Source organism: Triturus cristatus, chromosome 1_2, assembly GCF_964204655.1.
Source record: "Triturus cristatus chromosome 1_2, aTriCri1.1, whole genome shotgun sequence".
Lineage (NCBI taxonomy): Eukaryota > Metazoa > Chordata > Amphibia > Caudata > Salamandridae > Triturus > Triturus cristatus.
Genome location: NC_140580.1, coordinates 351,920,947 through 351,937,799, shown reverse-complemented (window position 1 = coordinate 351,937,799; position 16,853 = coordinate 351,920,947). Strand labels below are relative to the sequence as shown.

At 45.3% G+C, this 16,853-nt stretch overlaps 1 protein-coding gene across 3 annotated transcripts in view; it reads right to left on the bottom strand.

Moving 5' to 3' along the window:
- Nucleotides 1-16,853, bottom strand: part of CASP9 (caspase 9) — a 133,018-nt gene that overhangs the window by 75,319 nt on the left and 40,846 nt on the right. For all 3 annotated transcript variants that reach the window (XR_014961309.1, XM_085604158.1, XM_085604160.1), the window contains 4 exons: nucleotides 16,557-16,640; nucleotides 11,680-11,726; nucleotides 374-550; nucleotides 194-283 (listed from right to left, as the gene is read on the bottom strand). Coding sequence is in view for 2 of the 3 variants with exons in the window: in XM_085604158.1 (XP_085460284.1) it covers nucleotides 194-283; nucleotides 374-550; nucleotides 11,680-11,726; nucleotides 16,557-16,640 (398 nt within the window). In the remaining variant the exon portion in view is untranslated. The remainder of the gene's footprint in view (nucleotides 1-193; nucleotides 284-373; nucleotides 551-11,679; nucleotides 11,727-16,556; nucleotides 16,641-16,853) is intronic.

Here is a 16,853-nt window from a genome sequence, read left to right as displayed (position 1 = left end):
ATTTATTTTATATTAGTTTGTGCAATCTATGGTATTCCTTTATTGTATCTTCACATAATGAAGCAGTGATGAGCAGACTGTCTTGTATATACAATTCAAATACACAGTTGTTTGGGGAGAGTGTGAGTGTGTGCGTGTGTGTACACACGAATGATGAACAGTGAGGGCTGTCCATCTCGCTCAAACTTCTTACCTCACTGCCATGAGAAAGAATCACAACCACACAGCAGTCCAGTTGACTGTGGTCTATTGCGGCCAAAGTCTGAAGCTCCTTGTGGATTTCCTAAACAAGAAAATATCAAAATCTGATTGTAAAACAAACAAAAATGAAACATGGATACCGCAAAGGTAAGAAAGATTTTTAGATCTCTACCTTTCCAGTCAGATTTTCACGAATTAGAACTTCAAAATGAAAGGATCTAAACCGATTTTGTAATTTCTCACAGTCTATGTTAGACCCATTTCGCGGTGTGAGATTGGATTGTTCTTGAAATGTTACATTATTTATTATCAAGCAGAACCCACAGGGATCCGCCTCAAGGATATAAACCTACAAGAAAAGAGAAAATAGGACAGTTAAACACAAGAAGGCTTCCAAAGGCAGACAAAGACAGGCACCCTCCTCCACTCCACTGTCCCAAAACACGTTCAGTTTACTGAATGGCCAAAGAAGAAATTGGCAGACACAAATCAGACTCTGCTTAGACTAACACAGGAAGAAAAGCACAACAGATTGATACAATCACACAGTCATCTTTGTCGACTGCCCAAGATTAAAAAAACACAACCAGACAGGACAGAGACAAAACGATTCCTCAATCACGTTTCACATGTTAGCCAACCCTTTCCAAAAAGATCATCCCACACACGAATAGGACTAGACCAGACTGAAACAAAAACCTTCTCTACTCATTTACTTGCAGCAGCCACCCTACCCGTGGTAGAAATTGATTTGCAGCACCACTCAACATCTTTTTACCATAGAACTGAAGCCCTGTGAGCTTCATGTTTCGCATGGTCTTTCAGCACTTAAATTGCTTTCTAATTCAGCAAAATAGAAGGCCCTTGGACGCAGGTGACCTAAGGCTACTGAAAAAATACAAATTAAAATGTTTACATACTGTTTCAATAGAAAAGAAAATTCTGTTGGGGAACACACAGCCCACAACCTGCATTGGCTACATTCTGACCCATTTTCAAATGACCTTAGTCAGCCAATTACAGTAATTCACGTAAATAGGCAGCAGTCAGTCCTTTACAGCTTAAAACAATATACCGGAAAAGGAGATGGGTTGCTAGAATGTACACTGCAAAAAAGTATTTTCTGTATTTTAGGTTTTGTACAGTTTTCACACAGCTTGTCGCGCCCTTCAGCGCTCTTAATAAGCAGAAATATTGGAGGGTACAGATGTCTAATTGGTGTGTTGAAACCAGTAAGCAGCCATGACACTCAAGGCTAAAACATGTTGCTTTCAGTCCTTCACAGAAGCGTAAGACTGTGTCTTCAAGTCTGAAGAGAATGAGAGCCAGCTCTAGTATGAAAAGGTAGGTATGTGGAGAGAATCAACCTCCAAACTGTTCATCCTTTGTCAGGCAGAGGGCGAATACGTTTGATGGAGATTGACCAAATGCAAAGAAATGTGCAGAGGCAGGCACCGATGAGTCCATGCAGTTCTTTGTCGACACTGTTGCAGGTGTGGAATGGGATTCCTTCTTTAATGGGGAGCCAGTGAAAGAAATAGATGGCAAGCAAACTGTGCATTTCTAGGCTAGGGAAAGATAGTGTAGCCTGCGTGGCTTTCTCTGGAGTCTTTCAAAGAAGGCTGTGGGAATATATATATAGTTGGAATTTTGGCACTCCATGCCGGATTTTACTACATCAAGAATAAGGTGGTCATGCGGGATGAGGATTGGGGAAGGAGGTTGACGTTATTTTCTAGCCATCACTCACTTAACAATAGTACATTTTTTTAAAATACGGAAATAATCTGTGGTGTGGAGAAAAATTGACAACAGTCAGAAAGGTATATGCAAATATCAGGTTTGTAATTAAATAACCTGTTGCTTGAATCTTTGTATGTACCATGATGAAGTCTTAATTGCTAGAGCAAATGAATGGTCAGAAAACAATGGTGAAGACAACACTAGGATCCATATTAACTCAAATCTTTCCTAGGCCACTGCAGAGGGCAGATGGTAGCGTCAATCAAATTTTGCACGCAAAATAATTTTTTCAAGAAAACCACCGCAAGCACTGTACTGCAGTGCTAATGTGTGCAAACTGAGCATTAAGGGCAGGAACTCTTCAAACATCTACAGGATTTTATGCCAAGCATAGCTATCAAACATTGTGCAGAGCTGATCAGTCTATAACTGCATGAAATGCCAAATTAAAGCAGGTACAAACAATGAGTGTGTAGAAGCTGAACATTGCATGACTAAGCCAAAAGGCTTCCACTCCAATGACACATTAAAAAAAAAGATCTGGCCGCAACTAAGGACTCACAAAAATGTGGTATGCTGCCAGCACCAGTCACTCCATGTACTAAACCCACAACAGGGACAGGTATCCACTGTTTGTATAATGACAGCATGCTTGGTCTGCCTCTTCTGGTCACAGGACAGATGTACGACCTTACTCTTGACAAGGGAGAGGCCTAGGTTTCTGCACATACACTAGATTAGAGTGCAGCTGGGGCCAAAAATCAGGATACCAGATACATGCAGTTGGGCACTCAAGACAAGGGAAGACATCTGTAAACTAAGCAAGGCACATTTCTGGCCCAACAGTACTCATCTTTATTTATTTATAGGGTTTTCATACTAAGCAGGAGAAATAGGATCCTGTGCTTTTCAGATGCAGCTTCTCATGCCAGGAGAAATCATCAGTTTGGAAATCTGAGGGGTTCTCAATCATTATTTGGTTAGTAAGAAGGCCATTAGGAAGTAACATTGGCATCCATTCACAAACTCTAGGTCATCTCCAAATAGGCAGGTGTCTAAGCCAAGCCTTTCTAAAACTTACATTCAGCTAAACCTCTGGGTTATTCTACTTTCTCACACTATGTTAGGATGCTTTAAAATTCAATCCAAATTTGGAGAAGGGTGTAATAAATGTAGGAGCAACACAAGTTCCTCACAATAGTCTTATATCTCTTGTTGTCCGTCTTCCACCTGATGACCCACCAGCATGCAGTGCTCAATGTTCACTGATGTACATGATCCAAGGGAGAAGGGCCAAGTTATTGTCAAGGCTTGCCAGTGGAGCTCACCCCTCTCTCATTCACCTCTGGTCCTGGGCATTATTGGCTAGCCTTTCCACCACATATTCAGAGCTCTGCCACTTAAGAACTTAAGATGTTGTCTGCGCTGGTGTGACAGTTGTGATGCAGCCCAGAATTGTGGCTGCCACATGTGCTGCCTAGCTGTGAGCCGCCTGCGTAGTCAATCCTGTGCCCCTGAGGGCGCCCCAAAAGCCATGACAGCATGTCCCATATGAGAGGCAGGTTACAGCAGGATTCAAGGATCTACTGCAGGAGATGAGGGTCCATGATTGATGATCTACTGCAAGATTTGAGGATCCCAATATGTTTGGGTCCACTGTAGGTTTGAGGATCCAGAAGTCTATAAAATCATCCACACCCAGGGCCAGGTGCTCGTCTTTCCTTTCTGTTGAAGAGGGGAAGCCTCTACTTGGCTTCTGCTCTTCACCTCAGGCCCTGGTTTTCCAGCTGAGATAATCTTCAAGTCAGATGCCGATTCATCTTCTCAAGAACTTTCAGCTTTTGGCACATCTTGGAATATTTCCTGCATCATCCCTTCAAAGAATTTTACTGAATCTGTCAAACTCTTATTTTGCCTCTTATAGCACCATCTTCGGAGGCCTCAGGTTAGAGATTAGCTAGGGATATTAAGATTTGTTTGGATTGTGAAACTGCAGTTAATTTTTGAACCACCCTTAGCACCTACATACTGGAATTCTGCCTCTCCTTCTAAGTTGTTCAGTAACAACTGTCTCTTGTGCCTTTGCATAGTTATTTAAAAATCCTCTCTCAACACGAGAGAAGACCAGTCGTTTGATTTCCTTCACTGTAACAAGATAAAGCTACTGTGCCATTGATACAATGAGTATTTACAATAGGGCTCGAAAAATCCACTCGCATTGTCAAGGAAGATTTCATCACGACGAGCTATTTTTAGGGACTACTCGCCCTTTCTGGCGAGCTGAAAATCCTCTAACTTCAGTCACGAAACAAAAACTAAATGCAGGAAAAGAAACTGACTTTTCATCTCTGACTCTGTAAGTGGATCAAATGTGACAAGATAAGATTTAAAGGCATCTTTATTGCTCACAAAGTGAAAGAGCAATAAAGATGCCTTTAAAACTTGTAATCTTGTCACATTTGCTGGCTTTCAGAGACAAAGGTCAAAAGTCAGTTTGTCTTCCTACATTTATTTTTCTTTATGTGACTGAAGTTAGAGGATTTTGTAAAGAGAACTGTGTGACAAATGAACTGTGCAAGGCATGTGAAATGAAAGGCTGTAAGATGTCAGCTATTTCAGTGTTGTGTTAAAAAAAAGCCTAAGTGAACTGCTCAAACATTTCAAATATATTTCACTATTTATGAAGACACATTTATGTAATTCTTTGGTGAAAAAAATATTTTTATAGGATCAAAGCAAATTAGAACACGATACTTGGTGATGTGCAAATAGTAAATATTTTTGCTGAAACCCAATTTCCAAACGGTCATGCGCTATTATCAGTAAAACTACAAGTTAGTGGGAAAGTTTTGCAGCCATTTCAATGGAAAATATGCTATCTGTAAATGACAGTGCACTACCACATCATGCTCTAGTAGGAATATGCTACTTACCAGTATGCATCTGTTCTTGGCATGTAGAGCTGCAGATCTATACACTGTGCATAGATCGCCATCTGGTGTTGGGCCCGGATGTTTGCAGTTTGTTTTTCTTCTTGGACAATGTTTGGAAGTTACGAATTCGGTGACTCCTCCTTTGGTCCGTACTGCGCATGGGCTTTGGCTCCATCCTCAGATTGTTTTTCGCCAGCAGGGAAAAGATGGAGCGTAGTGATAATAGTAACGAAACCCATGTGTGTTGTATCTAAATAAGATAGACTGGAACGGATACAGGTAGCCGGGGAGGCGGGTGGGCGTGTATAGATCTGCAGCTCTACATGCCAAGAACAGATGCATACTGGTAAGTAGCATATTCCGTTCGAGGCATATGAGCTGCAGATTATACACTGTGCATAGATTATATAGCAGTACCCAACCCTAGCGGCGACCACCGGTATCCGTTGCAGTGGTTTGAAACAGTGTCTTTAGTACAGCCTGGCCCACACTAGCTTGTTGTTTGGAGTGCACGTCTACACAGTAATGTTTTGTGAAGGTGTGCGGTGTTGACAATGTGGCTGCTTTGCAGATGTCATCTAAGGGTATGTTCCCTAGAAAAGCCATAGAAGCCCCTATCTTTCTTGTAGAGTGGGCTTTAGGTGGAACAGATAATGTTCTTTTTGCTTTGTGATAGCAAATTTGTATGCACTTTACAATCCACCTAGCTATCCCTCATTTTTAGATGGGGTTGCCTTTATGCGGTGGAGAGAACGAGACAAACAACTGTTTAGTCTTTCTGAAAGATTGCGTTCTTTGTATGTAGTAAAGTAAAGCCCTTTTAACATCAAGTGTTTGTAGAGCCCTTTCTGCAACAGATTGAGGTTGCGAGAAAAAAAACGGTAATTCCACCGATTGATTGAGATGGAAGGGGGAAATGACCTTGGGCAGAAATTTTGGATTTGTGCGAAGTATCACCTTGCTGTGATGTATCTGTAGAAAGGGTTCTTGTATAGTGAACGCTTGTATTTCACTAACCCTTCTAAGGGAAGTGATAGCTACGAGAAAAGCTGTTTTCCAAGTAAGGAACTGCAGATCACATTTATGCATTGGTTCGAAAGGCGGACCCATCAGCCTTGTAAGAACTACGTTTAGATTCCACACAGGTGAGGGTGGTGCCCTGGGCGGAATTACTCTTTTAAGGCCTTCCATGAAAGCTTTATTAGCAGGCACTCTGAAAAGTGATAAATGCTGTCTGTTTTGAAGGTAAGCAGCAATTGCTGCTAGGTGTAAACGGATGGATGAGTATGCCAGGTTACACCTTTGTATTTGGAGCAGGTAGCATATGATGTGCTGTATGGATACATCTGAAGGGTTGATTGTATTGTTACGGCAGTAAACAACAAATCTCTTCCACTTAGCGGCATAGCATGCTCGAGTGGTAGGACGTCTGGCTTCCCTGATAATGTTCATGCAATCAGGGGGAAGGTTAAGGTATCCAAATTCTAAGATTTCAGGAGCCAGATCGCAAGGTTGAGCTGAGCTGGGTCCGGGTGCCTGATTTCTCCATGGTTCTGGGTTAGGAGGCATGGGGACAGGTGCAGTTGTTGATGTGGTACCACTGAGAGCTGTAGTAGTGTGGTGTACCACGGCTGCCTGGCCCATGTTGGAGCTACCAGAATGAGTGTTAGGGAGTGCTGTTGTAGCTTCCTTACCACTAATGGAATTAGCGGGAGAGGTGGAAAGGCATATGCAACTTTGCCTGACCAGTTCATCCATATCGCATTGCCTTTGGACAATGGGTGTGGGTATCTGGCGGCGAAGCTTGGGCATTTTTTGTTTTCGTGGGTGGCGAAGAGGTCTATCTGAGGATGCCCCCACTTGTGAAAGAATGGGTGAAGAACTTGTGGATGCAGTTCCCATTCGTGCATTTGCTGCGTTTGTCTGCTGAGCAGATCTGCCATGGTGTTTTGTATCCCTGGGATGTGTTGTGCCAGGAGAAAGATTTTTGATGGGATTGCCCATCTCCATATGCTCTGTGCTAACCGAGATAGCTGTGGAGAGTGTGTCCCCCCCTGTTTTTGAATGTAGTACATTGCAGTCATATTGTCTGTGCGAATGAGGACTGCTTTGGCTGAGATTTGTTTCTGAAACGATTTCAGGGCTAGAAAGATCGCCAATAACTCCAGATGGTTGATGTGGAGTGACTTTTGTTGTGGCGTCCATAAACCTTGCACTGTGAGGTGTAATAGGTGCGCTCCCCAGCCGGAGAGCGATGCGTCCGTTGTTAGAATTATCTGAGGAACCGGGTCCAGGAACGGTCGCCCTTTGGAAAGGTTTGTGGTGTTCCACCACTGCAGAGAGCGATGGGTGCGACCGTCCACCAACACCAGATCCATCAGCTGTCCCTGGGCCTGGTTCCACTGGCGTGCTAGGCACTCTTGGAGTGGGCGCATGTGGAGTCTTGCATGAGGCACTATGAAGATGCAAGATGCCATAATCCCTATTAGTTTCATAAACACTCTTGCTGGGAGAGAGTGTTGAAGAATGAATTGTTGGCGCAAGGCTTGTATGTGTGCGATTCTGGCTGAATTGGGATAGGCTATAGCTTTTGAGGTGTCTATAGTGGCACCGAGGTATTGCTTTGTGTGAGACGGTATCAGCTGGGACTTTTGGTGGTTCACCGTGAAACCTAGCTGGTGGAGTAGTTGGATGGTAGTGTTTGTATGTTGCACACACTGGTTGTAGGGCGCGGCTTTTATTAGCCAGTCGTCCAAGTAAGGAAAGACGTGGATGTGTTGTCTTCTGAGGTGTGCCGCCACTACTGCTAGGCATTTGGTAAACACTCTTGGTGCGGTCGTGACCCCGAAGGGGAGAACCTTGAACTGATAATGTTGGCCGTCCACTACAAATCTGAGGTACTTTCTGTGAGAAGGGTGTATTGGAATATGAAAGTATGCATCTTTCAAGTCCAGGGTAGTGAGAAAGTCGTCCTGGCAGAGGAGTGGGAGAACTTGTTGGAGAGTGACCATGTGAAAATGGTCTGAATGTATGTATGCATTCAGAGGCCAGAGGTCTAGAATGGGCCGTAGGGTCTCGTCTCTCTTTGGTATCAGAAAGTACAGAGAGTAGACCCCTAAATTTTGTTGATTGATGGGGACCTGCTTTATAGCTTGTTTTTGCAGGAGGGAGATTACCTCTTGTTTCAGCAGTGTGGTATGTTCTTGTGACATTGTACGGTGCCTGGGTGGAATATTTGGGGGGGTAGATGTTAGTTCGAGACAGTACCCTGACCGAATAATTTGGGTCACCCATTTGTCTGATGTTATGGTCTCCCAGGTTTGAACAAAGTCTTGTAGTCTGCTCCCGACTGGAGTGGAATGGTCTGGGGGAGCGGGGGAAAGTCATTGTGTGGGCGGTGTGGCAGAACGGACGGTGTTGGTTTTGCCCCTGCCTTTATTATTGTTCCCTCTATATCCACCTCTTTGATAGCCCTTTGTGAAGGTAGTCTGAGGAGGGGACTTGTAGGACGTAGAGGCGTTATCGGCAGAGTAACCCCTGCCAGTGCCTCGAAAGGAGGAACGGCGAAAGGAGCGTCTAGGCGTGTGGGATTGTAATGCTCCCATAGACTTCGCCGTATCTGTATCCTTCTTCATTTTTTCCAGGGCTTCGTCTACTTTTGGGCCAAATAAGTGTTATTGGTCAAAAGGGTGGTTTAATATAGATGCTTGGACCTCCGGCTTAAAGCCTGAGATTCTGAGCCAGGCGTGGCGGCGAAGCAGAACACTGGTGTTTATAGCCCTGGAAGCCGTGTCTGCTGCGTCAAGTGCACATTTAATAGAGGTGTTGGTAATGATCTTTCCCTCCTGTATCAGTTCATGAGCCTTATTTTTATATTTTTCTGGGAGATGTTGCATGATAGCCTCCAGCTCATCATAGTGCGCTCTGTCGTACCGTGCCAGCAGCGCTTGTGTGTTGGCGATGCGCCACATATTGGCAGCTTGAGAGGCGGTGCGTTTGCCTGACGCATCTAAGAGCTTGGACTCCTTATCGGGTGGTGGAGCCTCACCCGATGACTAAGAATTGGATCGCTTCCTAGCTGTGGATACCACTAATGAGTCTAAGGGCGCAGGTCCTTTAATATAGGCAGGATCTGTGGGGGCTGCCTTATATTTTTTCTCTATTCTGGGGTTTAAGACCCTAGCCCTGACTGGGTCTTTGAAAACCTCTGCCGCATGTTTGGTCACCCCTTTAAGCATGGGAAATATGGCAGTAGATTTATCTGCGATGTCAAAAGTGTCAAGTAGGATGTCTTCCTCAACTGGATCACTGTGTAACTCCACCCCATGATAAAGTGCCGCCCGTTGCAACAAGTGGTGGAACCCCAGGGAGTCCTCTGGTGGAGATGGCCTGGATGGATAAAGATCATCCTGAGGTACATCTGGGACATCTGGATTATGATAATCCTCCCATGGGTCTGGTGTTCCCGGAGGAGTAGGGTCCTGTGGGGCATCTGTTGGATCATAGTATGGATCCCCTTGGTCATCAGGGTCTGGAGACGGGGTTGGAAAGCGATGAGGCAAGGGTGGAGAAGGTGGGGGCGGAGATGGGGGAGGTGGAGGAGGTGGAGGAGGCGGTGGGGAGGGTACTTTGAAAGGAGATGTGGCAGAGTCCTTCCGTTTTGGCGGTGGAGGAGGAGCTGGCTTGTCTAAATGTCTTTTCTTTGAAGACAAAGTCAAATGTCCAGTCTTTGGATCCTTTGTTAAAGTCTTTTGTAGAGGATCTGGCGTGAATAGCTCCTCCGGCACCGATTCATCTGTCGGTGCCGATGTTTTCGGCGCCGACGGCTTCTTTGGTTTATCCGTGCCATGCTTTTTCGGGGCCTCCGATTTTTTGTTCGGTGCCAAGGCAGGCTTCGGCACGGGAGCGTCGGTGCCGAGAGATTTATGTTTGGTCGGCACCGAGAGGCCAGGTTTCGACACCGATGGCTTCGGAACGGAGCTTGGTGTGGATTTCTTCGGTGCCGAAAGGTGTTTTTCGGCGCTGCTAGGAGGCTGACTCGAGCCCGAGCCGCCGGGAGACTTATGATGCCTCTTCACCGGGCCCGAAGGTGGGGTGATGGAAGCGGTATGTTTGGTTTTGCCTAGGCCCGGAGGCGAAGGTGTAACCGGAGTCTCTTTCGGTATGGGCGCGGGAGTGGGAGGGGGTAGACTACTCACGACCCTCTGCGCCGGTGTGATCTCCTCCACGTCGGAGTCGTCGGCCTCGGAAGCGCTGACGATGTCGTCTTCCTGTTCGGTGTGCTGCTGTCCCGAAGCTCCGATGTCTTCTCCGAAGATGTCAGGTGGAGCCGAGGTCGATGAGTGTGCCATGGTGCGTCGAGCACGTCGATCCCGAATAGTCTTTTTCGATCGAAAAGACTTGCAGGCGGGACAGTCTCGGGCCTCGTGTTCGGGAGAGAGGCAGAGGTTGCACACCTGATGTAGATCGGTGTGGGGATATTTAGACCCACATTTTGGGCACTTCTTAAGGGGAGTCCTTTCCATCGGCCGAGACCGGAGTCGAGATAGGCCCGAAGGCCGCTGCCGATGCCTGGAATCGAGGAAGTGCCGAAGAGAGAGATAAAGAAGATGATTTTGTCTGAAGAATCTCGATGGACGAGGATTTTTCGTCGAAGGTCGAACTGGAAAGGTTCTAAGACGGAGCACGAAGTATTACATCCGAGCCCGATGGCGGAAAAAAAACAATCTGAGGATGGAGCCGAAGCCCATGCGCAGTACGGACCGAAGGAGGAGTCACCGAACTCGTGACTTCCAAACATTGTCCAGGAAGAAAAACAAACTGCAAACATCCGGGCCCAACACCAGATGGCGATCTATGCACAGTGTATAATCTGCAGCTCATATGCCTCGAACATATATTTATGAAAAGTGAGTTTTTAAACATGAACTGGGAATTATCACTGCTCATGCCCAGATGACAATGCTATAATTAAACTAAGAGGCAAGCCAAGGATCATGAGTACCCTATATGTGGGCTCGATTCTTGTTATACATGTAGCAAACATTTAGTCTAGTAAATAAAATGAGTTTTTTGTACAGCATAAATAGTGAACTTGCATATTTGAAGGTGCTCTTTTAAGGGATAATAAAGAAAAAGGCGGCTCCATAAGACAAAATATTTGCCTAGGATCACACAATTTGATACCAGTTCAGTGTTCAAGTACATTAGGTTGAGTAGATTATTCAAGTTATTAGACCTGCAGGTCTAGTAACATTTTTAGGATGTTAAGAGCTCTGTAATAACACACCTGTAGCAAAAGTGATTAGTGGGCATTTTCTATCCGTTTCTTTACAACATTAATATCATTAATGTGAAATCTATGCAAAAGAAAAAACTGCATGTAACTGAAAATGATTTAGGAGGGAAAATATAGTAGTCTTAAGTTCTGTTTAAGCATCACTCATAAGAGACTGCAGAATACCTTCATATGACAAGATGGGTGACTACAACCCAACAACGTCTCTTTTGTGCCTTCTCTCATATTCGATTTTTATAAATCTGACAGGCATGATGATGGGTGTAGGAATAACGTTTGTGAGAAGTGTGGCCTCACATGCACCCAGGCTTTAACTTTACAGATTTTTTTGCTTCAACCTAAAGACTGCTGCTACAGAGTTCCCTAGATTCTGTAGGCGAGGGGTAAAATAAGATTACAAGAATTACTAAAGTCACTAACTTGTACTTTTGAAGATTACCGGTTGATAAAATAAATGTAAACACCAAAATATAAACATAATTTTAAAAAAAGGTAAAGATATACCTTGTCACTATTCTTTCTGTTATTCCCTTCAATAACATCTCCAGCACCTGCAGGGTAAATACAGGATATCAGTGTTTTAATGTGTTCCTGCACAGCTCATCACTAAGTGACTGCATAAAGGAATGCCTGTGATACAGGACTGAGGATAGAATAGACAAGGGAATTTGGGAAAAAACACTGGTGGCAGTTAAGCACTAGGGTACAAGTGGAGGAGGTCGGTAAGAGAAATAAAAGGCATAAAGTACTCAAAAAAGGATAGACAATGAGGGGTGTATTAGAGGAAGTAGGAACACCAAAGTGAGTGATATATAACAAAATGAAGTAAAACAAAATGGAAGGGAAGACACAGTAAGATGGAATAAGAGAGTGATAAGGGATGGGGGAAAGAGAGGAACAGGAAGAGGGAATGGAGACAGAAATTGGTTGCGAGAATTGACTGAGTGCCATGATGAGCTACCAAAAGAGATAGGAATGTAACAAATTGCATACAGAGACTGGAGAAACAATGATAAATGAGGTAGTAAAACAATGAAGAGTATAGATAGATCTGAAAGCAAGAGAACTAATAAAGGAGAGGAGAAGACTTTAGAAAAAAGGACGCAAGAACGAGTAGAGAAAAATACACTGAAAGGGAGAGTTTAGAAAAAGAGAGAAAAAAGCTAAATATCGCAGAGGATAGGAAGGAAGACACCGAAGGACGAAACTGAAAGCACAAAGTGAGAGGGGAGTGGTAGGGCAGCAAAGAGCAAAATGTAAGGGGCACTGGAGGAGGAACAGGGAGAGATAGAAAGCATGGTTGGAGAGAAATAGAATGAGTGGGGACAAACATGCAAACACAATAAAAGGAGGTGTGAAAAAGATGAGGAACAGAAGCTGCAAGAGACGATGGTGAGACCGACCAAGGAGAAGAGAAATACAGTAGAAGGCAGGGGGAGGAAGGAGGCAGAGTTAGATACAGGAGAAGAGGGCAGAAATAATGAAAGGTAAATACTGAGACAGAGAGGGAAGGGAAAACAGTGGAACGAAAGAGAGAAAATTGGAGTGAATGGAAAGAGTCATCAAGAGTAGAGAGAGGGCGAGAGAGGGAAAGAGGACCAGGGGAAGACAAATAACGAGAGAGCAAAGGAGGAGAGTGAGACGGCAACCGGTGATGTAGTAAGAAGACAAAGAGAAGGGAAATATAGTAGGAATTGGTGAAACCTCAAAAAGAGCAACAGACAGACAGAACGGTGGAATGACAGACAAAGAAAGATAGGAGAGAAAGATACAGCAATCAAACATAAAATGATGGAAAGAAAGGGCATGAGATTGTGGAATCAGCAAAATGAAGGGACAAAAGAGGCACGAAGCGGGGGAGATACAGAAAGATTTGAGGAATACACACCAACACAAAGTAGAAAGACAAAAAGAAAGGTGGGAGGGAAAGCCAAACAGCAAAACTCAGAGAAACTAACATGGGGGATGAGAGACAAACAGTGGAGGGAAGTAGAGCAGATGAAGACTGGGAAATTGAGCGATACAGTGTGAGAGGAGAGATAAACAGACAAAAAAGTGGAGGAGATTCAGCAAAAGGGTAGGATATTTAGAGAGGGGGGGGTGAGAGCATCATAGGCAAACCTAAGGAAAGGGAAACATACAGCAAGTAAAAATGAAGACTGAGAGCAGAGGAAAGAAGAGGGTGACAGTAAAAGAAGGAATAAACATCAAACAGAGAGGGAAAGACTAAGTAAAAATGCGGAGACAGACTATAGCAAGAAGGGAAGGGTATAGAAAGAAACAGGAAGATGAATGTATAGGCACATGGAAAGAGAGAAATACAGCAAGAATAAAAGCTCAGATGGTAACACGGAGTGGAGAGATGTGTAACAGGTAAGAGAGAGAGATAGCATAATTATATGAATCGCCCGTTTTCTGTTGTGCCATCCTAACTTTTTTCATTTCTTGTATCTCCTGTAACTTTTTTATTTCCAGTATCGCCCGTTTTCTGTGTGCCAAACCTAACTTTTAGTTTTTGCATTGCTCATTTTTTGGTTTGTGACAGATTAGCTTCTGTATTTCCTGTATTAGACCGTCAGTCCGCCTCACCGATTTCCTGTTGTTCTGACATGCCCACCCCCGCCTCAGAGAGCCTCTCCTCTCCCCAGAACCTACTTAATGGAGGCCACAGCACGACCCCAATGAGCAGGCCAATGCACCTGCTCGCCCCACTGCCTCGGACAGGTCTCCCTTGCTGACGCCTCCATTTACCACTGTCTGGTTTGCACTCAACTCCCTCTCTGTGTGCACGGTTAGCATAATTGTATGTATCGCCCGTTTTCTGTTGTGCAATCCTAACCTTTTCATTTCCTGTATCTCCTGTAATTTTTTCATTTTCTGTATCGTCTGTTTTTTTGTGGCAGATTAGCGTCTTTTTTTCCTTTTTTGGTCAGCCCGCCTCGCCGCTTTCCTGCCGTTCTGCCAAGTCCACCCCCCACTTCTCAGCGCCCCTCCTTCCCCTAGGACCTACTTAATGGATGCCGTAGTGCAGCCGACAGAAGCAAACACCTCTGCGCCGATTCGCACCCAGTGCCAGGAACCGTGGCCCTCCTGCCGTCCATCACGACACCACCACCGAGCTCCTGGCCCTGACCCTCAGACGATGCAACAACAATTGCTGCCTATCATCTCCACGAACAACAGAAGGATCTTCCGCCTGCCACCACTGCCACTTCACCAGAAACAGAGAAACCCTTGCTACTCCCAACCTGCCAACCTCTGACTCCTTGGAACAGCTCCAGTGCATACTGCTAGACGCCCGATCCCTCTGCACACATGCCACAGAAATCTGGGACACAATCATCACCCTCACCCCTGACATGCTATTCATCACCAAGACCTGGCTGACAACATCTTCTAACCACGACCACAATGCTGCACTGGTACAAGATGATACACAAAGACCGTACTAAGAAGCACAGAGGAGGCATTGTTCTCATCCACAAGAATACCCTCTAATGCACCACCACCGAAGTATTTTCCACAATAATCATGGAGCACCTCAACTTCCAAATGTGAACCAACGCTAAGACGAGGATCAGAGGAACCCTCGCTTACAGACCCCGGGGGCCCCGCAACCTGTTTCTGCAATGCCATCTCTGAATTCATCTCCCTCCTAGCACTGCCACTCAAGCACTACATCTTCCTCAGCGAACTTAACTTCCACCTCGACAATCCGAATGACACCAACTCCGTCAACCTCCTAGAAATCATGAGCAAAATCTTTCTCACTCAACTGGTCACCAGTCCCACATACTGAACAGGACACACACTGGACCCCATCTTCACAGCCAGCGACAGAGTCAAGCTCAGCCATGTCACTGAGCTAACCTGGTCAGACCACAGTATCGTCCACTTCACCATCACAGGGTCACCAGGACCCACCACCAGGCTCACCAGGACCGATCACCAAGACCCTCAACCCCTCGCACTGCCGATGGAACAACATCACAGACACCCAGTTGACAAGCACCCTCACCACCACCAGGCACACCAGCAACCTAGAGCTAGCCAGAACTTCTCCGACTGGATATCCAACAGCGCCGACACAAATAGTCTCCACGAAATCATCGAGCACCAAAAAATCCAACGAGCACGCTAGCTGGTTCCCCCCTGAACTCTGGGCAATCGCGCAAGGGCAAGCAACTTAAAGAGACACTGGCACTCCAGCAGGAATCCCACAGACCTCACCACCTTCAAATCGGCCCTCAGCGACTACCACCATCACCTCAAAGAAGTCAAGAATGCCCTAACAAACCGCATCAAAGCAAGTGCCAATCACACCAAGGAACTCTTCAGCATCATCAGAGACTTCTCCTGCCCTTCCGCCACCAAGAACACCATTGGTCTCCTCAAGCCCTCTGCAATGCCCTGGCGGACTATTTCTCAAAAGAATATCCAACATCAACTGTAACTTCGATCCACAACCCACTGACATCCTACAATGCTCCTCCCTCAGCCCCACCTTGTTCGACGCCTACATGGCTCTGCCTGCTTCCACCCCTCCCCCCACATGCTTCAAAAGATCTACAGTTGGATCCCTATTGACACCAGGAAAACAGTCACACAAAGCTTTTGTCACCAGCCGACTGGACTACGGAAATACACTCTATGCTGGAACCACCACGCAACTCCTCAAGCGACACCAGACTATACAGAACACACCAGCCAGACTCATCCTCAACCTCATCAAGCAGACCAGCATCACCCTCACCTCAGAAGACTACACTGGCTCCTCGTCCAGAAGAGATACCAGTTAAAGCTGCTCCCCCTCGCCTACAAAGCCCTTCACAACCTTGGACCAGCCTACATCAGCCACCGCCTGACCTTCCACCAACACGCCAGAGAGCTGCTCTATGCAAATCAGACTTGATCCTGCTCCAATAAGAACAGTTTAGCTCAAACAACCAGGACAGATCCCCTCTGAATGGGACAGAAGCCACCCCAGATAGGTTACAGCATTGTTTGGGCCCCAAACACCCAATGCTACAAATGTTATACAAAGGTTCTGCCAAGTGTGGTCAAGGATTAACCCTGTGACGTGGGGAAAATTAAACATGCAAACCTGCAGAAAATCTTATACTGAGAGCAACATTTATTACAAATTCTAGCCTTACTGTAGTTGCTTTTCATTTAGATTCAGGCAGCATCACCAATAATATTATATCTTAATTTAAGAAATGCATTTAAGATTGGAAAAACCCATCTGAAAGACATGACACTATTAAAGTTTAGAGGCTACGCAGTCTTTAACTTGAATGATGTGCTAGTTGAAATTCCCAAGCCTCAGTGATCAGTGTACATCAACCGACACTCTCAAATTTCCGAGCTTTAAAGTTTACCTTTAGCTTCCTTAATACGCTGGGTCTCACGATGTTGTGTAGAAGGCCTCTGGTAGGATAACTCCCTTTTAGACATCATCTCATCTGTAACATAATACGCAGAAATTCAAACAACAGTCATTCATAAAGACCCAAGCAATCCTACGTCCTGTGCCTGCTCATCCAAATGCATAAGTGAATCACAAATGAGTTATATGTAAAGCAGGCAGTATTGTCAGGCAAACACCCAAATGGATCGCTGCAGGCTGATTAAAGCAAATGGTTACAAGGTAAGTTATATCCATACACAGTGCCATT